Source organism: Streptopelia decaocto, assembly GCF_964273445.1.
Source record: "Streptopelia decaocto genome assembly, chromosome: 2".
Classification (NCBI taxonomy): domain Eukaryota; kingdom Metazoa; phylum Chordata; class Aves; order Columbiformes; family Columbidae; genus Streptopelia; species Streptopelia decaocto.
In genome coordinates, this window is record NC_138655.1 from 45,836,333 (window position 1) to 45,863,638 (window position 27,306).

General features: G+C 41.6%; 1 protein-coding gene across 2 annotated transcripts in view; it reads left to right on the plus strand.

The window, feature by feature from the left end:
• GAREM1 (GRB2 associated regulator of MAPK1 subtype 1) overlaps positions 1–27,306 on the plus strand; it is a 103,338-nt gene that overhangs the window by 12,542 nt on the left and 63,490 nt on the right. The window contains exon 2 of one of the 2 annotated variants that reach the window (XM_082044826.1): positions 10,644–10,784. In XM_082044826.1, coding sequence (XP_081900952.1) covers positions 10,644–10,784 — 141 coding nt within the window. Of the gene's footprint in view, positions 1–10,643; positions 10,785–27,306 lie in introns of those variants that run through there. The other variant, XM_082044827.1, reaches the window with a different exon arrangement.

Below are 27,306 nucleotides of genomic sequence, written 5' to 3' on the forward strand. Positions count from 1 at the left end.
TGAAATCTGTGTTGTTACTCTTCTCCAGCGCCACCCCCCCCCAATATTTTTCTTATGAACACAAAGAAAGCAAGATGCCAAAGTTTAAACTGTGAGATTGAAAGTCAGCAGAGCATTTACCATCAGTGGCACCAGAATTCCACTTTGTGTTTATTTAAAATATTTGTGCTCCTCTTCCCTGCAGTAGGTCAAACAGGTTTTTTTGAAGAGTCACTGAGATGCTGTCTCTGTGTATTTGCAGCTAGAGAAAAGCTCGTCTTGGAACAAACTGGATTTTTCAGTGGATTAATCTGTCCCATATCCTTGTAACAAGATTATGGTTTATGCTGATTTGTTGCAACAGTACTGGTATATCCAGTCATTCCAATAGCAAAATGCTAATCCTAAAGAAATAAATCTGTCTTCTTGCTGGCAAGCATAAAATGAATAGGGGGATGGGAGTCTCTTCTCTCTTGTTTGGTATTAGTGGGTGATAGCTTGAGTTCAGCATCAGTTGGATTGAAACAATTTGATTGTATCAGGCTTTTGCAGAGGGACTAGAAATTGCCAAAGTAAAGCCATATCTCCTTTTTCTTGACTGTGAAGTATCAAATGGTCACCCGAAGTTCTAATCACAGTCCCGCGAGGCTGAAGGATTACATCAATGAGCAAAGCACCGCAAGTAGCGATGTTGGGCGGTCCGTGGGCGATGCCGTCCTTGCCCCTTCCCCGCCCAGCAGGCAGGGTCAGGGAAGCGAACTGGACACTCTCTTGTTCAGACATGACTCACAGTTGTTGCAGCACAGCCAACCGTAGCCAACAACAGTTGTGTTTCATCCGAGGAAAAAGGTGTGCAGTGGGGAGAGGCTTAATCTCGGACAAACTATTTCTTGGGTAGCTGCATCTTGCTCAGCTCTTCCTGAAGCTGCGAGGTGATGCGATATCTCTTCCTCCATCATCCATGGCTGAGACGAAGTGTAGTTGCTGGTTATGGACCTTGCTGCAGACAAGCAGTTTCAGGCAGCCAAGTGTCTCCATCTGGGCTGGATGGAGTGGCATGAGTCTTTTGCGTGTTTCCTCCACAGCCTCTGCAGCAAAGAACCAAAGAGGTGGTCTGGAGCTCTTGGTCAGTTTGTGGGACACAACCTGAGCTGGCTTTGATGCCTGGGCTCTCCTGTGACTCAAATAAAATACTTTTTGGGGAAAAAAAATAAGAAAAACAACACTTTTTTTTTTTTTTTAAACTCTTTTGTAAAGTATAAAGCAACTCTGATAGACCAACTGGTTGAATGTTAATTTGAGAGACAGCAGACAAGATTTTCAACTAATTTGCCTGATGTTCCCAGCTTTAGTTGCAAGTTTTTCCTTTTGGGAAGCCTTTCATTCACGGAAAGATGTGTAGTCCATGCAGTCGATGGAAGGTCAAGTCAACATTACTTTGGATTTCTTTTGAGAGAGGGGTGTTTGACTGCAGTTTGAATCATGACAGAAATACTGGTTGATCCAGATAATAGAAACCAACACAAACAGATGTGATGCAGGATGGAAGCACGTATTTAAACCTGCTCGGGAAAATGTTTTAGAAGGAAGATGGCAAACTGAAAAGCGAGGTTGATTATCAACAGTCCTGGACAGAACTGCAATTTTTATTCCAGATCTTTGTGTTGTAAGCTCAGAAGGTTGCGCAGCTGGGGACAGTACCCTCTGCTTTCATCTATTCCTGTATGTTCAGACACAGACAGTCAGATGAGACCACTGTCAGGCTTTCCTAATGAATCTGCCCCCTTCAAATTAAAAATTTAGTACGCTACATTTTATAGCCCTGAGGTATTTAAATTTTAACATGGGTTGGGTTTGTCTTGGTGTGTTGGGGTTTTTTTTCCCTCTTCCTCATCTCACTCCTAGAAACTACAATATTTGCTCCTAGAAATTACAATATTTACCCTTTTATCTCACTGGCAGTCTGTATTTAGACTTTGCATGATATACTCCCATGCAAGTTGTTTTGCTTTTCTGTAAACAAAGAAGTATGTCTGATCAGCTAGATAATTTTTTTCATCAACTTTTTTGTGTGTGTGTCAGCATGGAATGACAGTGACACTGATAACATGAAGAGGTTTTCAAAGCAGGTTTTTCTTTAGTCGTAGCAGTGTTTTCTACAATTACATATTCTTTTTACTTCTCTCCCATTAGGTGTTTTATGCAAGAGTAACACTTACAAGCATCTGATCAGTCATAGTGACAAAAAAACCTCCTCAAAATTCTCAGTCGTTTTAGATCCAATGTTAATTAGTGTTGCTACAAGTGGGGTTCTTCATGTAACAAAACACTTCTGGGGTTTTCTTTCCTACCTTCCTTTGCTAAGGAATGTTACAAGGATGTGCATTTTTTCTATGCAAATTACCATTGCTACTTCAAACTGGAAAATTCTGATGTTTTTCTCCTAATCAACTTTTTCCTCTGACCTGTGTCATAGACCAGTGCCAGTTTCATTTTTGCAGACACAATGGCACTGGTGGGCTTAACAGCTCATTGAGATTTGACTCAATAACCAAGTACAGTGCCAAAGCTTAAGCAAGCAAACCACCCTAATTTAATATTTGTCTTTGATATTAATTGAGGTATGTCTCCACAGATATATACCCAACAGATAGTCTGAAGTATGATGCAGCATGCAGAAAACAAAAGGCTTGATTTCCTCCCTGCCACCCTCCCTCAGAGTTCAGATAGAAGTTATTTGTCATGAGGAGTAGTAAACTGCTTAGCAGGTTGCATGACCTGCTGATAATATAAAAAATGAAATTAGTTGTCCTAATGTGACTATTCTGACCTCACAAGAACTTTGTGTTTCTTCCTCCAAAATATAAATTTCAAGCTCAGCATTATGGGAGAAGAAAGCTTTAAGTGTTAGTGAAATGATCTGTAGAAGAGGCACCTGTTCTGCCAGTGAGATGTTGCTGCAGTGATATGACAATGCTGGAGGTGAAGGACCATAGGTTGAAAGCACTGTGGTTGGTGGGATGTCGGATGGAAGCTCTCCTGTGCACTGTTACAGTTTCACTCTGCCTGAAATATCAAAACTATTCAATGACTCTGGATGAAAATTCATGCTTCTAAGGGAAACAGGGCATTTGCTCACTTGTCATCAAGGGGAGGAAAAAACCAACTGCCATCAGATGGTCATGTATGACAGCACCACAAGTATTTGATTAACAAATAGAATATAGTAGGTGGTTCTTCTACTGAGTTGTCACATACTCATTTATTTTGTTTCTCCTCTGCTGCATGTATTAAAACCAGAGAAGGTTATTTAGGAGCACAGTCTTGTCCCCTAAGTGAAAGAATTCATGCTGCTCTTTGAATTCAGACTCCAGTAAAAATAGACGCTAAGCCTCGAAGATACTGGAAAATGGACTACTCAGAGTTCTCTTCCAGTAGTATATTGTCCATGCTAACAGTTTGGGGTTTTTTTGATTGTGTTTCTCAAATAACTTGTCCTCTTACTTACATAAAAGCAATATATTCAGTGCAGTGCTTCTAGAACGCTGTTGATGTTACTGTGTGTCCCTGCGTCAAATGAAACCAGACGGAACAGTGAAAAATCTTTGCAATGCAGCCCGACAAACACCTTGATCTTTTTTTACTTACTTGTCTTGTGCGGAACAAGGAGTTGCTGCCTACTGATTTTTATGGATGGTTATGCCTTGTTTTTTGTTGTCTTGTATTTCAAGAGATCAGAAGCCCAAACTACCAACTGGCTGAACAAGAAGCAAAGTGCTTGGGAGGTGTTCGGCGATGGTGTAAAGGAAAGGGAACACAGGGAACACATATTCCCCGATGAGAATGGCCATGAGTTATGACTGATTTTTTTTCTTTTTTTTTTTTCTTTTTAAAGGTAAGGTAAAAGGATGCTGCGGTACCCAGCCTGATTTTAACACCTGGCTGAAGGTACCTTTGGTGCTCACAGACCCTCATTCCCGAGGCGGCTGAGGTCAGTGTGTGCAGTGCCCACAGATGTTGGGTGCTGGCCATGCCCAGCCGCGTGTCTCTGACCTGTGCACCCTCTCTTCAGGTGTGCTGTCGTCTCACTGCTGGGCTCCCCCCTTTTAGAAGGGGGACCCCTGAGCTTTTGTGCTGAGAGGAGGCCTTGGCTTCTGTTTTACCTGCTGTGAATCTTCCAATAAGACAAAAAGAAATCAAATTTGACTAAAGGTGTTAATCTGTGTGTGAGCTATGTGACTAGCAAATGTTTATAGAAAAACAAGTTGGCTTTTCCAAAAACAAGACAGCTTTTATTAGTTGACTGGTGTACAGTGCTGTGGATTCCTTATTTTGGAGTGGAAGAGAAGTTCTGGCATTTATATTTGTGCTAGCGGTGTGACCTTCCTCTGACCTGAAACATCTCTTTGCACAGAGCCATGAAGTTCATAGTACTATATCTTTTTTTTTGGGGGTTTTTTTTTTTTGACAATAGATTATAACTTCATTTCATACTGGCTGGGGCTGTGCTTTGTTTTTCGTGATGCTGTAGGATGAAGCTAAGGTGTATTTTAATGCACGGCTTGCTTGGTTCTCAGCCAGGGCAAGTTCAGTGAAGCTTCACGTCCAGTGAAGCAGATACTGTGTAAGGCTCCTCAGTGTGATGATAGCATGATAAATAATTAAGAACCTCACTTCTTTCTTTTTTTTTTCCCCCCCCGCTTCTAATCATTCTGCATTCTCTTAGCTTCTAGTTGTTGCAAAATAACCCTTGGTTGCTAGTCTCCCCTGGTAACACTAGCCACATGCTGACAGTTCTTCCTAGTTACTTCACAGCAGACATGCTCACCTGACCAGCCAGCCACTTGTTTTTGCTGTGCCACAAATTAACCCTTCATTCCTAGCAAATGTTAGTGCAAGCTCAAGTGGGGATAAAGTTCAAGTTACTCATTTATGTGGTTTCGTAGGTAGCTGGCTGCACGCCCACTGAAATTATTTTTAATGGTGCCGAGATTTTCCTATATAATGATACGTTATGTGATTGTGGAACATTAGGTGGAATAATTAAACTTACTCCCTATTTAACTGACCAAAGCAGGGTGGGTGATACACTTAATTGTATGGCATCTGATACCTTGCATGCAGATGGTGTTCAGGCTTAGTGAAAACACATGGCCCGAAGTCTTGATGAGTTTTCCCTGAGGTTTCACAGGCAACTTCTTCACCAGCTATTTCACAAAAGGCATCTGAAGTTTCTTCTGAGCTCCTAACTATTTTCTGTAAGCCCTTTTGTTCCAGGAAGAGTAAATTCTGCATGCTTGAACTGATGTGCAGGGGCAGCATTAAGATCACTTTACAGTCCTCTGTGATGAATGAGGTGAGAGGAATGTCTCCATAACCATCTTCCTGGCAGGAGGAGATGGTGCCTAGTTCATCTGGCGTGTATAAATGATATCTGTTACGTTGCTGGAACCTTGCATGTGACTTCATCTCTTTATCCAAATTGCTTGTTACCTACTATTTTAATGTCTCCAGATGCAAAGCTTATGCTTTAAGGCAGTGATGCAAACTCTTAGCCAAGATGACAAAGCGTGTGGCATTATAAAGTGTTTATATTCCTGTAGATCGCTGCTTATTTTTAGCAGTGTAGTTTCTGTGAGTGAATGAGTCATGTTGGTCTGCACATTTTGCAGTGCCTTGAATGTTAGTTTCTCAATGCTAGGAGGAGAACTTTAACTTTTTTTTTTTTTTCATTTGTTTTACAATTTTTCTTTAGTGGTTGGTGTTGAGAAGACACTGTTGTCTTTGGCAAACCATAATATATGGAACCTGCATGAATTGTCTTTTATGGATTGTTAATGGGACAAGCTTTCTTTAATTGTTGATCCAGAAGGAGGTGAAGAGGAGGTGGGAGTGTTCAGACCCTTCAAAACCAGAGGGATCTTCAGTTCTTCTCCTGAGGCTTTACTCCAAACATTTGGAAATTGTGAAATGCTAAACTAAATAAAAGTGTGTGTCTTTAGGCAGTAATTGGTGGCAACAATGTGTGGGATAGGTCAGAGCTTGCTTCAAAAGAAACTAACTGCCTTCTGTGCCACAGTGTTGCTGTACACAAACTTGATCCCTGCCTATAGCTACACTCTGTTTTCTCACCTCATTCCTAAAAACTGCAAGTGAGAACAGAAATTCATCTTCGAACTTGTAGATCGAGGTATCCTGCTCCCAGTCTTGCTCCAGTTGTTAACTGTTGATTTGAGATTGGAGTGTTTACAATCACAGAGCCAAGATTTGGCAAATGTGGATGATCCGGTTTTGGAACTGGAAAGAATTATTAAAGAAGCATTGACATTTAATGTAGGTGGTATTTAATAAGCATGGGAATCTTGATTAAGCAATTATATCTTTTTTTTTACTGTATCAACATGTGAACAATTTTACTTTCATGGTCAGCGTTCCCTCTGCAATTGCCCTTCAACAAGGGTGGGCTTTGCAATATTTGTAGTTTTTAGGAATTTTATGGAAATGGATTATGTAATTAAAAAACGGATAATACATCTTATTTGCAATGAACACATGAATAGTTGTTGCGGTGCTGCTTCGGTGATGCAAGATAAAGTAGCCCAAGTATTGGCTGTGGTCAGGGTGCTTATAGGAGGACAGCTTGTTTAGGAACATACTGGCTGGAACATTGTGGAGGTGTGAGGCTTTTCTAGGCAGGCAAGGGTGGGTGCTGATGCTTTATTTGGGGTTTAGGTGCTGTTAGAGAATCATGGGTTTCATAGTATCAGGCATTATTATGAATAAACTTGACTCATAATTTAGAAAGCGGTAGGCAACTTGGGGAGGGATGGGGAATTGCATGTGATAATTCATTGCTTCTATGGTTTTTATTTGGGGGGAAGAAAAACAACTCAAGTATTTACCTGTAGGTTCTTTGTTGTGGTTTAATTATATTGCAGGCATGTGGGGTGGGGAGGAGAGGGTGAGAAGATAGAGCTAATCCATATTTGATCATAAGAGACAAAAGTGTTACTAAAGATGAGTGGCCTGTGTTCCCTGTTTTCTCATGGCATTTGATTTGTGTGTGTGTGTGTGTGTGTAAGCAGCAGTGTAGGAGTATGTTGCATAGGTGAGAACCGACTTGCACAGTTGGTGGATGTGAGGACTGCCGAGTTCTATCCCACGTAGTTAAAATGTGATTAATGAAAGGCTTGCATAACTTGCGTTACCGAGACGAGGAAACAAATAAGATTGGATGCACGTGGCTGTTTTGCAAGGTACGGTTGGCTGAGAAAAGCGTAAAGGGGTAAGTCTGGGCTGTGCTTGGGCTGCGAGCTGAGACGGGTAGCTGGGGTCCAAAGTGTCTCCTGCTTGCAAGGTCCTCCTGTCCAGCAGACAGAGAGCAAGTCTCACAGCGGGGAGATCGACTAGAGGAAAATGGAAGAAAGAAGAAAGCATGTATGGCCATGTTTTGTTGTCCTCAGTCATGTTTGACTCTTCATTGTATTTTTCCCCTATAGCATGGAGGCCATCGCTCACTAGGTGTTTTTGCAAGTCCATTCATTCCTTTGGTGACAAGCGGCCTCTTCCTGTAAAGCAACCCCAGGAATCTGGCTTAGCCCATGGTTAGGAAAGATCAAAGTTTGGTATGGAAAGACCTGCCTGTTGTGAGGGAGCCGGAGGGACCATGATCTCCCCGTTGCATCTGCTCCACCTCCTCTCTTCGGCTTAAGCTCCCGCGGCAGAGCATGAAATTCGTTTCCGATGTAATCAGTTGGAATAAATAATTGGTGCAACAAGAATTGTGGTTTCGCAGGTTCTGTTTAAAAAATACAGCTACTTCCAGCTGCGGACTTAATTACGTAGTCACTCTTGGGCCTGCCTTAGTAATCTCTTCTTACACTCACCTGTCCCACCCAGTTTTAGCGGAGTAACCACTTAAACAGACTGTGGCATGTGAACCATGACTGGAAGCACCTTTTCATAATGGGTGTTTTTATTTTCCTGAGAATATCTTTCCCAGACTCTTTGAGGATGACCCATACTGTAATTATTTCCCTGGAATCCTGGGTGTAGAATCCAGCCTTCCTTTAGGTAACATTCTGAAATTTTACCTATAGATTTTAAGACAAAGAAAAAGAATGTCAAAGGTGCTGTTTTCTTCAGAATTTGTTTATCACTGTCGGTGAAGCTAGTAAAATACTAGTTCTTCTCTTATGTGTCATTGGTTTTATTTTGTTGTGGGATGGGATAGTTACTTGCTGCCATGGATTATAGAAGCATTTGTGTAACTCTCTGAACTGAAACATGAGTCTCAGAAAATGCCGTATATTATTATTATTATTATTGTGTTTTCCCTCCAAATTGTAACCTTCTTCTGCAGCAAGCTGAAGATAATTTTTATACATATTAGGAGTTGCCCTGAGAGCAGAGAACAGGAGATGCTCAAGGTCAGATGATTTGGTAAGATTTAGCAGGTGCATGACTCCTCTAGCAAACATATCTGAATTTCCCTCAAGATATGGAAAGGACCAAAGAGTTCTCCTTTTTCTGCACAGCAGTTTTGCTGCTCTTCCCTCGGCTTATCAAGGTTCCATCTCCCAGCACAGGGTGGGTGGAGAGCTGGTGCCTCCCAGGTAGCAGGACCTGGTGTGGAGCAGCTTGTCTGGGCTGCCAAGGACCGTAGTCCCAGGGGCACTTGGAAACCGGTTCTTGAAGTGTCCTGCTTACCTGGAAGCTGCTTTCTATTCTGCAGAAAAGAAGGAGACCTGCAAATGATACCTTCTTGGGAGCAAGAATCACTGTACTGATGGGCTCTGTATGCCTTTGGGTTTTTTGGTTCCCCCACACACCCCCATAACAGCACCATAGCATGCTTGTAAGTTAAAGCCCCAGATGTGCAAAATGGAGACTTTTTTTAAGGTTCAACAGGCTGTGGGACAGCAAACCCAGGGAAGTCCATCTCTTGAACTCTGCAGGCAGGTTATGAGGGACCTCTCCCTTGTGTAGCCAAACCCATGTTTCTGGAAGAAAGGAACAGAATCCTGTGGCCAGAGAGTGTTGGAGCAGATGGTTGTAATGGTCTCTTCTGATTTAAAATCTAACCGTTCTCACACACACCAGTTGCTGTGTTTTGGATCGTGTAGGAGGGCACTTTCTGATAGAATGGGAGCATGAAATCAGGCAGGAATGGGGTGTGTAGTAGCTGTTGTCTATGGTGAAAAAGATTGCCTGGTGCGGGGGGAAAAAACAAAACAAAACAACCAAAACCACAAACCAAAGACAAACAACCAATCAAACAAAACAACCAACCAACCAACCAAACAAACAAAAACAAAAAAGTAAACAAACAAAAACCCCACAAAAAAAAGCTCAATGGGAAGCATCTCTCCTCTGCAGAGACTGAGCAGGGGAAATGTCTGCTGCTCCAGGCCGAGCGAAGTCTCATTATTCTGCTGACTCCAGAGTATCAGAGGACAGTGAAGAGAAAGTGCAGTTTGTTTTAGTAGCTGAAGGGGTGGGTTTTGTCCAAACTTGATCCTAGGGCTAAATGACTTGCTTTATTTTTGGCTGTGACTGCAGAGGGCTGGTGGGACAGAGGGAAAATTAAATTGAAAGCTCCATTATTCTTGGCCCTTGTTTAGTGCCTGCTAAGTGTTCCTGAAAGTTCCCATGGCTGCTTTAAAGGCACCTGGAGAAAGGCTGTTTTCTGTGTGTTCGACACAGAAGCGTACTGAGCAGGACTGTGGGTATGTAAGAGCAGTTTGCCTGCTCTGTGAAACTTCATTCGTGTATCATGCTTGGGATGTGTAGCTGGCACTCTGAGCAGTCTGTCTTGATGTGGTTCTTGCAACTGCTGCAAAGCCAAGCAAAGCACTCCAGTCCTGATTGGGTGCTTGGTGGAAATGCAGAGGACTTGGTAGGGACGGGGGAAGAAAGGAGAGCTGGATCTCTTGCAGACCTTGGGATGGATTTGGCAGACACCACAGTACAACAGAGGGCATTGCAGAGATGCCTCTTGGGAGGCTTCTGGTTTTATTTATTTCTGAGAGAAGACTTTGGTGTGTGTTAATAATTTTTATTCCTCTTTATTTTCAAGTGGCAGGGTTAAATTTACAGATATAGGAATGGCTAATTAAGCAGTAACTTGCAAAGGGATAGAGTGACGAAGCTGAAATCGCTCTATCTGCAAGTGTGATAGCCAGGTACTTCATAGTGACAAACAAGATTTGGTTTCAGGTGGCTGTAGCGTAGTGTGATGATCTTTCAACGTATGGAAATGTATTTTTTCCCTTAAAAATTGAAATAGCTCTGAGTTATTTGTAGTTATTGAGATAGGCAGACAAAAATAGAGATATGAAAAGTCTGTTTATGCAGAAATCTGAAAAAGGAGCCCCAGAACCACTGCTGAGTAATCTGGATTGCATCTCTGTGGTATTGTATACATGCACTGAGTTGTTTTGCTTTGTGTTTGTTTTCTCTAAGGTAAAGTGCTTACATTGCAAAAGTGAATACTGCTTAGGATTGAAACTTACTTAATTGGATTTTTCAATATCAAAAGGTCTGAAAAAATAAGCAGCAATAAGAATAAAATACTTGTTGTGAAGTTTTCCAAATTCTTCATGCAGTGTGATGATTGATTGGTTGATTTATTTATTTATTAAGGACCTACATCTGTTTTGCAGGAGAAGCTGTAGAAGGCCTTCGAGAGAGCGATTATCTTCTGATTCATTCGTGTCGACAGTGGACAACAATTACAGCTCACAGTCTGGAGGAGGGTCACTACGTCATAGGGCCAAAGATAGAAATCCCCGTACATTATGCAGGTAAAGCTATTGTTGACCTGAAATACAAATTCAAAGAGAACGAATTGCCTACCACCCTTACAGTGATCACTTTATTTGACAGAGTGAAGCTAAGGCTCTGGTGGCGGTGACCGTGACTTAACTTTTTAATAATGTTACAGAGCACAAGAGAATACTGACTCCCATGGCTGCTAAATAGATGTATTTCATTGGGAAGAACATTGACATAACATGTAGCTACACAGAAGAATTGGTTTCAATTTGAGTGTAATGAATTGCCAGCATTTCTCATCTGTGAACGTGGTGACAAATGTGTGAAAGTTTGAAAATGCCTTGAAATGTTCAGTCAAAGATGGAATGGGTTTTACACTTCATTGCTTACTCAAGCTGGAGGGGATTTTTTTAATATTTCCATGTTAAAAGCCAGGGACCCTTGTTAATAATACTGCAATTTTACACTAATCCTCTGTGGTAGTTCCTTATCACTGTCTGCCTTTTTGGATGATGCAGTAATGCTGTTTTTCCAAGTAAATATGATGTAACTAATCCATATCTATTTTATGATTTCAAATTATTTTTACTTACCTAGGAAATTGTTTTTAATACTGTTTCCTACTGCTTAATGTCCTTATTCACAAGCTGAATAGAACAATACTATACGAGTGGGAAGTGCTTATCTTACTGCAGTAGATACAAAAATTTTAAAAGCTGGAAAGTATGAACTGGAAGAGCCATGGCTACAAAGCAGATACAGGGGCTTAATATTTTATTTGGTTGTATGTATAGCCAATTATCAGTTGAGTAATTTACTCAGCTCTCTTACAGCCTTCTTTAAAATGTTGGTGCAACGAGGGTGTGCTGAGTTGTACAAGAGCTGACTGAAATGCTTTGTTTCAATTTCACCAGTGCTACAGCTGCAGTGATGCACCCTATTTCAGTGATGAAACTTATTCCAGTTGCCTTCTCACGTACTCTTTCTCCTTGGAGTTCACTTCTGTAAGGCTGTTTTTTCTAAGACATATTTAAAAGCTTTGGTATGGTGGCATATAGTGTCATAATATATGTGGCTTTGGAACTCTCTGAATTCAAACTTTCTAAGTATGAAGAGGTTCTAGTGCTTGTGCTTAGTAATATTGTGGGTTTTGAGGGGTGTTTTTTTTTTCTTTTTTATTATTTTTGTTTGTTTGTTGTTTGGGTTTTTTGGTTTTGCTTGTTTTTATTTGTGTGGGGTTTTTTTACATCTCTGGGCTGTATAAGCTTCAGTGCTGTGCCCAGATAAGTACTTGGCTCCTTTCAAACTGAATAGTGCACTTTAAAATCCTCACTGTGGTTCCTGGAAGAAGGAGAAGAGAAAATAAACTACTTATTGACATGAAAGATGATTGGATCTTAAGAAGTTTACTAAAGCTCGGTTCTTAATTTTTTAAGAAGTTAACAAAGATGTGCTAAGTTGGGTTTCCTTACTCATCATACATAGCTCAAGTTTACATAGATACCAGCAAAATCAAAATCTGTCCCCTAAGATATTGCAAAAATATCAATGTGGTTTTCTTCCTGGCTTGTGTTAGTTCAGGAAAAGAGTGTGAGTTTAGTTGGCAGAATGTGTTTTGCCATCAAACAATCTCCAGTAAGTTCTCTGCCATAAACCCCTTGTTGATGAGATGAAAATACACGAAAGTTCAGGAACCACCTTGTAGTGAGGGCACACACTGAATATGTGATGAGCTCTGATGCTGCCAAAGGAACTTTGGAACAAAGACGGTCAGTGCTCACTTGCAATACCAGAGCACGTCTGATGGGCTTCCCTACAAGAAAGGAGAGATGTGTCTAAGCACGTGCAGGTTTAGTTATCAAAGCACTCCGGAATCATTATCTTTCTGAGGAGGACATGCTGCTGCCGAAAGGTAGAACCATCAAGTGGCGATTGCGGGAGAGAACTTCCCATCTTTGCCAAAAGCACAAGTAGAATAGATAATGTAATGTTTATATGGGGCCTGGCCATTGGGTTTTGGTTTTAAAGGAGGGCTTTTATGTCCTCATGGGCAAATATTTGTAAACTGTACTTCTGTATAAATTTTGGATTATAGAGCCAACTTTTTGCATGCTTTACCTTTTAAACTTCTGTCAGGTATTATGAACACACAGTTGACATTAGTGCTTTAGTGCCTACCAAAATGACCCTTAGACATTGAACAAAAGAATTAATTTTAAATGACTTTCCAGGTTTGTTTCTGCTTTAATGGAATAACTTTTATTCTTTTTTTTTCTTTTGCTCCCTGGCAGAATTTTAACATAGCAAACTGCAGCATGATTTTGGTTGCAATGGTTGAGCAGGAAGGGAGGTTGAAACTAATGTTATTCTTCTGAGATTATGGGCTTAAGTACCACTAAGTCATCACTTACATATATGAGTATGAAGTAAATCTTATCTTGCTACTTGCTAAATCAGGTTTTGGTATACTTATTAAATGTAAATACAATCAGGCCTTATTAAAGAAGGAAAATGTTGTATTTTACATTTAAGTGAAATGTCGTTAACAGAACCTGAGTTCTGCAGTCCTGCTGATGGTCCTTTCCCTACTGGGAAACTGCTACCCTGGTTGTTTCTGTTAAGAATGGCCGACAAGGTTAATTTTTGCTGTTGCTGTCAAAGAACACTCATATATGACAGCTGTTAGTCTAACAATTCCCACTTGAATACTCTTTCCAGTCTGCTTCTCTTTTTATAGTAAAAGCTGAAGTTAATGTAGCATCGAGTTAACATGTTTCTGGTTTCTAAAACAAAAGAGGTCTTCACATGCATATGGAATGGAGAGTGGATCAAAATTACTGTCCTGATAGTGCCCTGTCTTGACATGAGAGAGCAGACTTCACAAGAGCCCAAGGTAAACCATCACAACGTATGGGCATTGCTTTTGTTCTCCTCAAGTACCCATAATTCACATTTGATACATACAAGGTCTTACCAGCTTTCTGTCCGAACTAGTTTTATGTTGCTGTGATGCTATGATATCCTTAATACTAAATTTCTACTCTAAAAGTGAGCGTGTATCTATCATCCATATCCTCCTGCTGATGATGTTACCACTAGTTTTGCCTTAAGGCAGTTCTGTAATCTTTACCTTGATAAATGTCTCCCTTAGTAGCCTCTGGAAAAATACCATTTTATGGTCTGATTTGGAAGATACAGGGCATGTTGGCAACTTACAGAACTAGACTTCACTGTGCTGCTGCTCATCAAGAGGAAAGCCTGTTGTTCCTCTGTGCAGAGGTAGCTGCATGGGAAGATTTGTCCCAGGGGTGTTGATGGCTACGTCTCAAACGTATTCTGTGATAACTGAAAGCAATTGAAGTCACAGTCTGGGACTTGAACACTCTGGTCCTCAGATGTTGCCTGACCCTTCTTGTGTTACCTTCCAGGGCTATATCGCTCAAAATTATCAAAAGAGTTTTTGAGAATTCACGAGCTCTAGCTGCAGAGGTCTTCTGCTCTGACTATAAACAGCCCAGTTCAGTCCTGCAGACGCCTGTCCTATGAGGCCACGGTTCCTTATGTGTGCAGATTACTGATTCAAAAGTTGATGGAGTTCAATGTGGTTGCTTAAAACTTGCTGTATGGACAAAGCAGCACAGAGAGCTGTGGAATGACCCACGCGTGTGTGCGTGTACACTCACCTACAGAGTATAGTCTTTTGTTTCAAAGACTGTGCTAGCATTGGTGGGTGTATGCAACAAAAGATAAAGTACTTGGGGATCGGTTGGCAGCATCTAGGTTATTTTGCCCCAAATACTCACTACCATGTTTAATCAAAACATAACACAACCTTTACTGTTGTTTGTTAGGGCCTTATCTCTCTTGTTGCAACTGATGGTTCATTTGTCTGTTTGAGGGTTTTTCCCTCCTGAGAGTAAAACTGATCCCTTGAAATGATGTTTAAAAAAAAAAATCCAAACCCCTACCATTTCTTTTTGTTTAAGTTTCTACTCAGCTTTGTTCAGGGTTTGGAGGGAATACCTCTTGCATCAGTGCTGCCATCTGTGTGCTCCTAGGAGGCAACTAATAAAGAAAATACTTTTATTAAGGTATTAGAAAGTAACACCCTATTCCAGGGTGTGCCATGCTGTAACACATCCGGGGTGTTGGAAATAGTCTTCTTGTGAACTCACACCTCCCCGCCTCACAGTGAAGGTGTGCAATTGCTAATGCAGAGTAATCGCTGGTGCCCTGTCCAGTTGCTTACGTAAGTGTGCTGATAGCTTAATTAATGTCTTTTAAATGAGGAAATATAAAACCTTGTCATGTGAACCTTCTCAGGTGGGGCAGCGGGTGGAAATGAGTCAGAAGTCCCTTCGCTGGTGTTAGAACCAGTGTACAGTGAATGTCCTGCTGAAACCTGTTTCTGCTGGTTTGATTTGTTAATCATGGAGTGGTGCCTGATGGGCCTGTTCCTCATTCTGTCCTGCTAACACAGAGAAAGATGCTCTCTGCAGGTCTTCTCAAGAGTGAACTTGCCTTTGCAGCTGTAGAGCAGGAGAGCTTCCAGAGATTTTGCAATGTGCAGCTGCAGAAGTGTCTCTCTCCTGTCCAAAGGCATCCCTGCCTCTAAGACACAATTTTGTGGTCCCACCAAGCCCACTCTGGGATACTCAGGCATGAGATGCTGAGGGAGGAGAGTGCTGAAGTATGGTGTGAATTAGGCATCTCCGAGTTGTCTTCAGATGGTGACAGCAGCTGCTCTTGCTCAGTGCCCACCCTGAACCTGTTTTACCCGAGATCTGGAAGAGCTTGGATTTTGACTTTCATGATACTGAGCACTCTTAGATGTTTATAGTATGTTAGGTCTTCTGTAAGTATACTGTACGGCTCTCTTCTGGAGAGAAGAGCAAACATTAGACCTTTGCTTGATGACTTTATGGTATCTGCTGCCAAAGCTTGTACTTCTCTGGAGACAGAGGGGTGCTTCCCCGTCTTACATTCAGTTTAGCCTCTTCACTCCCTCAAGTGCAATTTAATACTGTCTGCTGGTCAAGGAAGGTGATGTTGGACAAAAAGCCCTTTGTCTGGGGCTTTGCCTGCCTGGGAACAGCGGGTGGTGCCAGGGAGAGCTCAGCCTGTTGTGTGTAAGTGGAGCAGTACAGCTCTGATGGGGTAACTTTTAAGTTCAAAGAGGTGGGTAAGATCTAAGACAGGGAGGGACACTGCTCTGGAGCAGAGAACTTAAGTGATTCCAGCCAAGAGGTACACCACTCCTTGATATGAAATTATGTTTTGCATTCTAATTTGTGTTTTGCTTTGAACCTAACCTGGCACTCAACTATCATGTTCTCCTGGGGATTTTGTGCTACAGAACTGAATGTAGCTTGTAGAGAACAGGACCCAAATGCGGTGCTTCTAAGAGAGGCAGGCTGCCACGTGTCTGTGGGCTGGTAAGTGGTGAATGAATATATGTCCTCAGAAGAAAACAGAACAAAACGCTTAACCTCGCGGTACTGAAGTTTTGTTTTGTTTTTTCTTGAAAAAGGTTGTGTCATCTGAAAAGCAGTCAGAGGTTTGAAAGCTTTTCTCTGCAGGTACTACCAATAAATGCACTGCCACCAGCATATAGTCTTCACACTTTTTTAAAAAGAAATATGACTTTCGTAACTCTGAATACTTGACTGTGAAGTTTCCTGAGAACTGCAACCCTTTTCTCCCTGTAAACCAACAGAAGAAAGTCTATTCGATATGGAGTAGCGCCTGGGTATTGCAGAGCAACAGGACACCTGTTTTCATGAGCAGTGTGTGCCTCTTCAGCTGGACGTCTGAGATCAGTAATGTCTGGAACAGTTGTAATTGCCCTTACAGCATCGTTCCATGGTTTTTATGTCAGGGAAATTATTAGGCTTTAAAATATATTTATCTACTTGCTTTTAGTTTAATCGGTCCATCCATTTTCCCTACCAAAGGCTGAGTTTTACTCTTCCAGGCAATCACAGCTTTGTAGTCTGGAAACTGTCTTCATATTCCTGAATTTTTCAAATCTGTCCCCCTGAAGTAATGGATGAACTGTTCTTCCATATGCAAACACATATCTATATTCTTCATTTTTTTAATTATTTTTTTTCCCCACAGAGTTACCTTCAACAAGTTTAGTTGTGGTCAGATTTCCCCGTGATCCTATCTCTTTGTTATTCCACATTTCTGTGCCTATTTAAATTTTGGCAAATGCCTCTCAATTGATGTACAGTGCAGTATCAAATCACAGGATCAAATGCAGGCACTGAAGTTGCTGGCAAAAATTGCTTATTTCTTTTGCACCTGTGGGTGCAGATGTTCTTCCTGTTCCCTCATCTCCCCCCATAATGCAGTCTCGTGAAGCAGCAGCTTTTTCCTTAAGTTTCATGAAATATTCCCGTTTTGTCTGACCACCTGTAACAAAGAATCTCTTCCACTTTACATTTTGTTTTATATCTATTAGGAATATATACATATGTCTTCCCATATTTTTTTGTTTGCTTGCTTCCTTACTTAATTTTTGATTAAACAGTTTGTCCTGAGCCCAAGGAGTACTGAGTATATACGGTAGTTGCTTTCTAGCGCCAGCAGCCTCCCAGAATGCAAGCTATGGATGAGGAATACCTTTTCAGTGTTGGGAGATGGTTCATATTTAGCTTCTAGTGAAACAGCAGTGTGCAATTCTTCATCAGGTTGCACTGCTGACAGTTTTCACTCTCAACTTCATCTTTCTCTTGAGTCAGCCAGACTTTTTTGCAGTGTCTAGTTTACTTAAAGTTATCACCCTCATAAATTAAAATCAGCAGACTGTGAGACTGCTTCTGTCTTTCTGTGTATACAACCTGATGTCTGTGAGAGATTTCTGGAGTCACCTACAGAATTTGCTTGAAGTTCAGTTTGGCTGGATGTATCAAAGTTTGTGTTCAGCCTTCTGGTGAAACCAAATTCAGCTCTGTTTTAGTTCCCATCCACTTTCCAGTCTTGCTGAATGTCTAAAATGGCCGTAGTGTCTGCAGCTCTCAAAGGCTTCTGCTCTTTGATGTAATGAGAACAGTAGAGTTAGTTCACAGGGTAGTAGTATTCCAAGTAATGGAGGAAGAGTCTGATAATGTGCCAAACTTCATGGAAAGTAAATTCCTGCATTTTCTCTCTTGCTTTGCAACATGGAATAAGAATTTGTGGTGTGCGGACACCAGTTTGTACTATAAAATCTGGTTTGTTTCATGGGGTTTGCTTAGTTCCTTAAAGGGAAGCAAAAATTTGTGATGATAGTCATATTTTTCAATACTATCTCAGTGAGGTACAAGGTGGAAAGAGGTGTATGCTTTTAGATACATCAGTCTTGCTCTTCTCTAGTTTGACTTGGGCATGAGTACAATCTTACCCTTGTTTAAAAAAAATCTAAGATTTGCCTAAGCATTAAACTTTCTACATTTCATTTGTGAGAAGGGAAAGGGAGTAGGAGGAGAGAGGGAGAACCTGCAGTACAACTGATGATTCGAAGTATCACACGTTCCTCTCAGACTTTCACAGTTTTTTGGCTGTTACTCTAAGTCTGCAAACTTGCAATTTGCTGAAACTCAGCTGTGACCTTACAAGCATTCACTGTAAGGTGTGGTGGTGTGTGTTTGTTTGTTTCATTTGCTTGTTTCTGATCTCTGTGGGTAGCAAAGAAGCTGATCTGAGTTGCATCAATTAGGAAAAAAAACTCTAGAGGCTTGTACAAAAGAAATTAACTGGGGAGGATGACTTTTTGAGAGATTGCAGTTGAGAGAAGGGTAGAATAGCAGCCAGGAAGCTGGTTCCCAGAAGACTTGGAGATGGGCTAAATCACAGCCGATTTGCTTGGAATTGCTTGATTTACTTTGCCTTATATGTCTGCTGGTGCAGCGGAGCACCAGGCTCATTTGCCTGGTGCTAGAAAGACTTAAGTGCTTGGTGCTTGGGAGAAAGGTCTTGAAAGCTGCCTAACTTAACCACTGGAAAGCCGAGAGGGAAAGGCTGCCCCCCCTGGGAATTCGAGGTGTATTTAGGGCTGCACTCGAGGTTCTGCTCCGATCCCATGTTGCCGACCACTTGAAGCTGCACTAAGTACTGACTACGAGGAAACTGGGAGTGTGGCTCCTGAGTTCCCACGAGGAAGCTGTTCTCCTCTTTCACAAAATATAACTTAATCCTTTAAAAGGAAGGAGGTGCATGAATGCCACAGCATACCCAGCTCGTAATCTACTGCCAGGGAGGCTCAGGTAGGGATGAGCTGCCTGTTTCCAGGCACTGAACAAGGCATGAATTAGGTGTGAAGCTGTTTCACCCTTTCCCATCCTGAAGTAGATAATCAGGCACTGAGAAAACCATACAGTTAAAAAACTTTAAGGGTAGTTAGGAGCTCGAAGAGGGTCTGTTACCCTGTGGTCTGTAGTTGCAAGTCTGGAACTTCACAGCTGTTTTCCTAAAGTAGGAATTTTACAGATTTAATGCCACTTGTCTGGCTTCAAAGTTGACCCTTGATGGGAGAAGAGAATAAAGAGAAGGCAGTTGTGAAGGCCAGAGTCACTGGTTAATCAGTAAAAAAAAAAAAAAAAAAAAAGTGCTTTCCCTTCTGTGCAAACCTTGAGGAAGAATTTCTATGAAATCTGTTTGAGCTGAAAAGTGACATGTTTTGAGTTGATAGTCAACATGGATAATGATGCTTTTTGTTAATCTCTTAAGTCTAGAGCATGAAGCTGGGTTTTGTGTTTTCATATGAACAGAGTAGCAGGTGCAGAAGAATGGAAGCACATGCCACTTCCGTGAAACCCATGCAAAGAGTGACACAGTCACCAATGTGATTATCCTATGAGCCTTATTCTTACCTGGATCGTAGTGCATGCTAGTAGCACATAAAGAGTTTTCCTGAGAAGTACAATTCTTAATGCTTAGGGAATCTGAGTATGGTTTACTGCATAGTTTATTTTTTAACTTTATTGGCTGCCTATATTGCCTTTGGTTTCAGTTTGTCTTGAGTTTATCCCCTGCTTTTGCTTTCCTGATATTGTGACTTGTTATGTGGTCTAAGTCTGCATGGGAATTTGGGAGGGAAGAAATCGCCACAAGCCTCCTATGATTAGTCTAAGAAATCTCTTTTAGACTGACTGTCCCTTTTGCTTTTTAGGGCTGGAGGGGAAACTGTTACAACAGAGCTAACAAGCAGGGCCAAAATTATTAATGTCTTTCCCTTCTGTAAATACACAACCCAGCTGGCAGGAATGTAGAGCAGGGTTTTTGATAGGTTGTGTGTGTTTGGGAGAGGGAGCTGCAGGGAAATGTGTTGCACAGGATGATGTAATCTTGTGAATTTTTGGATGCCCAGACTTTCCCCCCCTCCCCTTTCCCCCCAGGGGCCAGTATTTGCTGCTCAAAACAACCGATAGGAAGTGCGGTAGGAATTCTTCGGTCAGCGTCCTCCCCATGGAAACCAACGCACTTCATGTCTGGGAAGGAGAGCTGGTCACGTCAGTGCTGCCTATTAAAGCAACTGACATCACGGATGTCTTAAGCTTCGGCTGAACTACTGTACCGATTGGTGCCAATCGGAAAATAAAACCGTGGTATTTAAGCCATGTATAACTCTGTTTATACGGAGAATGTAATTTGTGTGTTTAATTTAGCCTGTGATCCAAGACAGTAATTCTGCTGTGTCAGGGAAGGGCACTTCTGTGAGCTTTGAAACTTCGAGGAGTGGAAAAACTGGCTTTTTTCTGTGTCGCGAGCTGTTACGCAGAGGTTTTCTGTTCTCAGTTGGCAGAGGCTAACTTATTTCGAGGGTGGGAGGAGAGCTGTTAACACTAATAGCAAAGGTGACCATTTTTAACTGGATGGGAGAAACATGAGCATTTAGCTTCTCATTCTGAAGGACATAAGCATGAGAGGGAGACTGAAGCCTGTACTTATTTCCCTCACAGCTTTTATGTATGGATGTGAAACTCAGCTTCTGCTCTTTGCCTTTACTGCAGGTGAGACTCGACTCTTGTTTTGAACCAGAGCACGCAGTTTGATCCCAAAGGCGGGCAGAGCAGGGGCAAAGAAGGAAATACAATGTACTCTGCAGGGGCTTTCATGAGTGTTCTCAAACTAGGAACACCTGGTTGGTGAGCCACCTGTCACAAAATCTGTGACACTGACAGATGCCACTGTCATCTTGGATGGTTGATAGCCTATATGGAATAAGAAGGACCTTTTAAATCTAAAGGCTAAGATTATGTTTTTCAGGGAAGTCACCTTCACAGCATGCTCTTTAAATATTTGTCAGTGGTTCAACCTTTTCCAGTTCATCTCACATGAATTCTGTATTGCAGCAAACTGGGAATAGCCAGCCAAGGCTGGCTGGCTGTGTTTGGGAGACTGAAATAGTTCAAGCTGCCTGAGTCTGTTCCTTGTTGCTCTATTTCATGGTGGTCATCTGACCCCTCTTTTGGTCTACGTGTGGACTAACGCATCATGTGAAAGGTCAAGCTTTTGTAATGATGGTTGCACACGTGCATGAAAAATAAAGAGGTACATGTGGTTGGGATGTACAGTCGTATCTGAAGGTTTCTGAAGATCTTCATCAACATGATGGGAAGTGCGTTTGCTGTCTTCTGCCAGAAGAATAGGGTTGTTTTTTTTTCTTTGTTTGTAGGATTTTTTTTTTTACCATTAATAACCTTGCGAACATAGTCAAGTATGAGATATGTATCTATGGAGGAGTAAAAGAATGTTCAGCAAGAAGTATATATTGGGGAAAGTAGTCTGTCATAGAATGCTGCATGGGCTTCTGTGTTTCCAAACTCAAAAAATAAAGGTTATGTAGGCTGAGTGGAACTCGTGTGAAGCTTGATGGGAAAAGTAAAACCTTGTTGAGATGGATGGGCAGGGTGGTTTCCATAATCCAGTTCTTTAGCTACTGTGTCCCTGTTAAATTAATTGCTAGGGTTCAAAGCCTTTGGGGAGAATTATGACATTTATTACACAAATGGCATCGCAAAAAAAAAAAAAAACAAAACAAAACAAAGTAGTGGTGTGCATAAGATGCGTGGGTCTGAGTTCAGAGATTCTTAGGAGCATGACTTGGAAACCCAGAACTAGCTGCTGGAAAGGATGAGTCTCTCAGAGTCGGTATAGGGGAAGGGCTACAGCATATCTGAGGGTGTGGGATGAGAAATACTCTTGAATAGGAAGGGGAGTTGCAGTGTGATAGTAAATCAGCTTTAGCCTTCTTTAGGTGTTATTGGGCTGTTAGGTGGGGAAGATGGTCACTACTTGTAATGGTTCATTGTATCAGTTTTTTCCTGTGAAGTGCTTTCAGATCCTCCAGGAGGACAGTTGCTATAGAAACGTAACGTTAATGTAGACAAACTTTCTAACTAAAATTAATGGAGAACCTGAGTTGGCCTTCAGACTGGTAGAGTCTTAAAACAGTATGTAAATAGAAGAGAGATTGACATTTACAGCAAGATTTAGTATGCGTATGTTTCTATCTGTAAAACTGCTCTATCTGATTCTAAGGGGCTGAGAGATGCACTTGAAATCCTGGGAGGTTGTTGTTTGGTTGGTTTCCTTTTTGTCAATTGGACTCCTGCTGACAGACCACTGCCCCATTGCAGGAAGCCTAATGGATGCCTATTTTTGTCTCCTTGGGTGGTGGTACCCACACTGCTAAAGATACATTGCATGGACCTAAAGCTCTGCAAGAGCTGTTCTAGATGGATGGTTGGGAGATGATGTGCTTATGCTACCTTCCCAAGCTGGGAGCAGAGTACACAGGCTTCTGGATGGCAGACAAGCTTGTCAGCTTACACGCCTATAGTCATGGTGCTGGGTGTGGGAATGAGCCCTAGCGATGTTAGGGAGGTGGTAAAGAGGAAGAGGAATGAGAGGGAGGTGGTGGTGGAGCGGGGGAAGCAGGAGACAATACCAGTGGCAGCCTGGGTGGTGGTGGAGAGCGGTAATAGGAAGAGGCGGTGAGACTGGGGCTCCTTGCAGGAGGTTGGGAGATCCAAGGATGAGGTGTTCTGCCAGTCCCATTTTGGGATCTGGGCTCTTGTTTCTCGCTCTGAGCACCAAGTGGTTCTCAATATTCTCATGCTTAGGAAAATTTCTGGTACCATTTTAACAAAAAGTTGCTCCGCTAATCTGCATTTCTGGTTAAAACTCTAATGACTAGAATTAGTCTGTCTAGAAGAAAGAGACATATGGCAAGCAAATGGCCCTTTTTAATGAGCTTCCCACTCAGCAGTTGGCTGCTCATCCAGTTTGTGTGTGGCACAGCATCTTATTGCCAGAAAAAAAGAAAAAATCCTGCAACCTTTTGGTAGGTTTTCTCTCAGGGAGAAGGAGAGCAGATCATAATGCAAGTGTTAGTGAAAGACAAAGCCTCACGTTACCTTCCTCAACCATTTGTTGCCAAAACGATAAGAAAATGTTCCAGAACCTAGTTTTAGAGAGCTGGAAGACACCCAGTTCCTTATGTCTCAATGGTGGTTGGGTGCCATATGTACCTTTTTGCAGCATGTGGGGTTTTCTAATGATAAATAAGTAACATAATAACTGATTTCTGAAAGTCACAGTAGTCCAAAAGGCCACAGTAAGTGATTGCAGCTGGTCTTTAAAATCCTGTTAAAATTAATTTCATTAAAGAATTGATGGAAATTACTGTGTTTGGTAGCCAGTAGTAAGTCTGGAGGATAGATGGGAACATTGTTCCTAAACTGTAGGTGCCACGAGTATGCAAGCAGAAAATTTGTGATAACAGGTCTCTGCTGTTAGTAACAGCTGTGTGACTGATCTAAGAGAAGTCCATTGCTGAGGTGTAGCTGTGTAAGGAGTCATGCGATTAAAAACGTATTTATTTATGCCCAGCTTCCTCATTTAGCCTTATGACTTCACATGAACATGTAGCAAGGTCAGGCTGTCCTTCACTTCACTTTGTCTGCTGAAGAATATTCTGTGCTATGGCAATGACTTTTAACGTTGAATCTGACATTGATGTTTGTTCTCATATTGGAGTTACTTTGAGTATAGCAAATGGAGCCAACCTTGCTCTCCATCATCCTGCTACTGATCCACTCTGAAGCTCTGCTTCATCTGATGTGCAGTAGTGCCACTTCTTCCAGCTGTGATTTCTAACACTTCTTTTTGCTGCTCCATGATGGTTTTGAAAGTCCAAAGTACTTTGCCCCCCTCTGCGTGCAGCTGGGACTACCCAGCCCACAGCTAAAGAGAGAGGGCTTCTTGTGCAGGCTTCGGCTTTGAGCAATGGTGGTTTAGCTGAATCCACTGTCACTGTTATAAAGAGGCTGGTTAAGTATTTCTGCAAGAAAGAGAGGTGTGGTTTGGACCTGTTTCAGCCAGACTGTCTGCAAGAAGAGTGGGGAGTATGGGAGGTCACTGGGGTGGTTGCAGCAGCAGAGTCCACCTAACCCTTCACCTGGCACTGTTTACGCTGTAGTTGCCATGAATAAAATTCTTGTTGCTCTTTCAGAAAAGGAAGCTATTAGCAGCCACGATTGTGCGCATCTAGCTCTTTTGATAAGATATGAGCTAGTCATTGCCATTTAAAATAACTTCTCCCAGTTCATTTTGTTAGCCATGCACTCGTTATCTAAGCAGCCCGCAAAACAGGGCTGTGTTGCTGGCCTCGGACGCGGCCAGCTCTGCTGTCTGACAGGCTGGTTTGCAATCTGGGGACGGGCTTTTCAGCTGGCCAACACAGTCTGGAGGGTTTTTTTTGTAGACTGTTAATCTGCAGTCTCACGGGCTTTCTTCCAACTGTGTGCGTCTCGCAACAACTCTTGTGAAGTTCTCCCTGCCCAGACCTCATGTGGACGTGCGCCAGCTCAGCGCGTACGTACAAACCTTCTCTATGTCAAAGTGCTGGTGACCAATTATAGCCCTACAATATGGAAGGGAGGAGGGGGAAGCATTTGAATCTCTGTATTTGCCAAGTCATATTATCATAGCAAGGTGTGAGTAATAGCCACTATATATACATATATACACAAATGCCAGATCTCACTTTGATTTGGTTTCCAAGGTATCTGTATGCCAGAAGCCAGACTACTTGCAGATACTTCTTTGTGTGCGAGCAGTAAAAACCATTCAGTGTGAGTGGGTTGAACTTTTTTTGGGGAAAAATGTAAATATATTTTAAGGAAGCTATGCTCTGATGTGCAAAATGGTCTACCTAATTTGATAATGTCACTGAGCTAAACTTTGTTCTTTGCTGTTGGGATGCATGTAGGGGGATTTTTAAATTATTTTTTTTTTTTTTTTTTTAAATCTAGTTTTTCCATTGTAAAACATAAAGGGACTGTACATGCTAGAAAACATAGCATGGTGAATTAAATAGGATTGATCAGGATTGGGTAGGTCCTGACGACTGTACAGTGAGTGGTAGAAACTTTTCGCAGTGATCGATCCTTTCCTATCTGGGATTAAACTGCTAAGGTATCCAGTTTATTTTAATTGTCTTGAATTCATCTGAAAAAGGACAGAGTAAGCTTAATGCAACACAGAAGCAGAATTTTGAATTTTCCCTATCTGTGGCTACTCAAATAGCCAATGAATTATCTTTCATGTGCAGTTTTCAACAAAACTAAGGTGCTTTACACACTTGGAGGTGAATGAAATACTGAAAGACATTAATGTCACAAATTTTAAGAACATAGAATAAAGTTAAATAGTGTGCTTAAAGGAGATGGGGAAACAGGTCTGGGAGGCAGTGGAATTCCTGTATGACAAATTGCCACAGCTTTTACACACCTGAGTGGCTGTGCAAGGAAGCCCACGTTTCCATTAGGAAGTTTCTGCAAAACTTGGTTGCAGTGGGTCCTTTCTATTTTGAAAAAGTTACAAAGGGAGCAGGAAAGGGGGCTGAGTCTTACAATTAGAAACCTAGTGTTTAAGGTCTATGAAAATCAAATTTATCTTCCTCAAGTTTTAAAAACAAAACTACTTCAAGAATGCTTCTGAATGCATGAATGCTCTGCAATCAGTATCAGCTGCGTTGTTTAGTACAAGGGTACTTTTTCAGGGTAAGAATGTTTTCAGCTTTAAGCGCCTGTTGTGCCCACAAGCTGCTATGATGGATAGGAGCTGTACTGCCTATAAATAGAGACCCTCACTTTGAAGGGCCTACATCACAGGAACCATGTGTGTGCTTTATGTGCGTATTTCTAATGTTTGCTCTTGTATGTGGTGATGATGGGTATTGATTGCTTTTCATAGTGCGTAGTCACTGGTTCATTCACAGTGATCTTTAGATGCATTTATAAAATAAAGTGGAGGAGAAAATAAGCGTTACTGCCTGGGGCCCAACCTTGAGCAACATTAAGTCTTGGTCTTCTCAGTCTGAATCAGACATCAGCTGTTGCATTTTGAAAGGCAGCACTTGAGTAATTCTTGACTGTGTTCATAGTTTAGTTGGAGCAGTTTAAAACAAGCTCTCTTTTTAAAGGCTGATTTAGTTGTTTGTAAAGCTCAAAACCTTCTGTGCATAGCTATTTGGAAAAATGAAATGCAGGACCTGGTTGGTTAGCATTTGCCCTAGGCTTCAGTATCTTTGACTTCAAAAGAAATCAACAATAGGCACGACTTGGGCCGGTTCTGGCAGAGGAGGCTTTTTGTTTTTTGCTTTCCTCAGTTGGAGGGATCATCTTGGGAACAGAGGCAAAATACTTTGACTAGCATGGCTATAAATGTTAGTCTCCCCTCCAGGAACTCTCTGTACTAAACAAATAAACAATAAAAAAACTGTTTAAAAAATTCGTCCTTTTATGTGAGGAACTATGAGAACAAAACAAAACACACCCTCTTACCTATGTCCTCAGACAATTTCTCTGAAATGGGTTTTAAAATAACCTTGTGTGCTTATTTCTTACAGTTGGGGTCTGTTTGTGGGATGCAGCCACAACTCCAGAGCAGATGAGTTTCACAAGTCAGTTATGCTTAAAAGTAACAAATAATTTAACTCAGAAATTTGTCTTGAATGATCATAGTTCCAAGGCTCAGTAACCCTCAACAGGTAATCCTTTACGTCTGAAAAGCTCATCAGTTTTTCATCTTGGTAATGCCTTACTGGAGGAGAAAATTCTTCTTTCTCTGCTGTAGGGGTGTGGTGATGGCACATGAGTGATATCAGAACTTTTGGGTAATGTTTGGAATAAGTGAAAAGGCAAGCAGCATCAGGGAGGGATTAGGTGAAGATCTTCTTAACTGACTTCTTAGGTCAGAGGAAAACTTTCTGTTATAAGTAATTTTGCAGAAGTATGTAATGAAAGTCCCACTAATATCAATGGGAGCAGAGCTAGATTACTGATAAGGGCTCTTAGGAAGAACCTGCTTCTAGGTATTTGAAAACACTTGTATTCTCTGGTATTCTGCTGATACTACCATAGTTCAAAAAGTGAAAAATATAAGGAAGCAATATGGGTGACTTGTAGCTATTTGAACACAATGCCCTGGGTCTAGGGGTCACTTCCATGAGAGGAGGCAGAGGCTACAAATTGCAAGGTTTCAAATCTTATTTAGCAA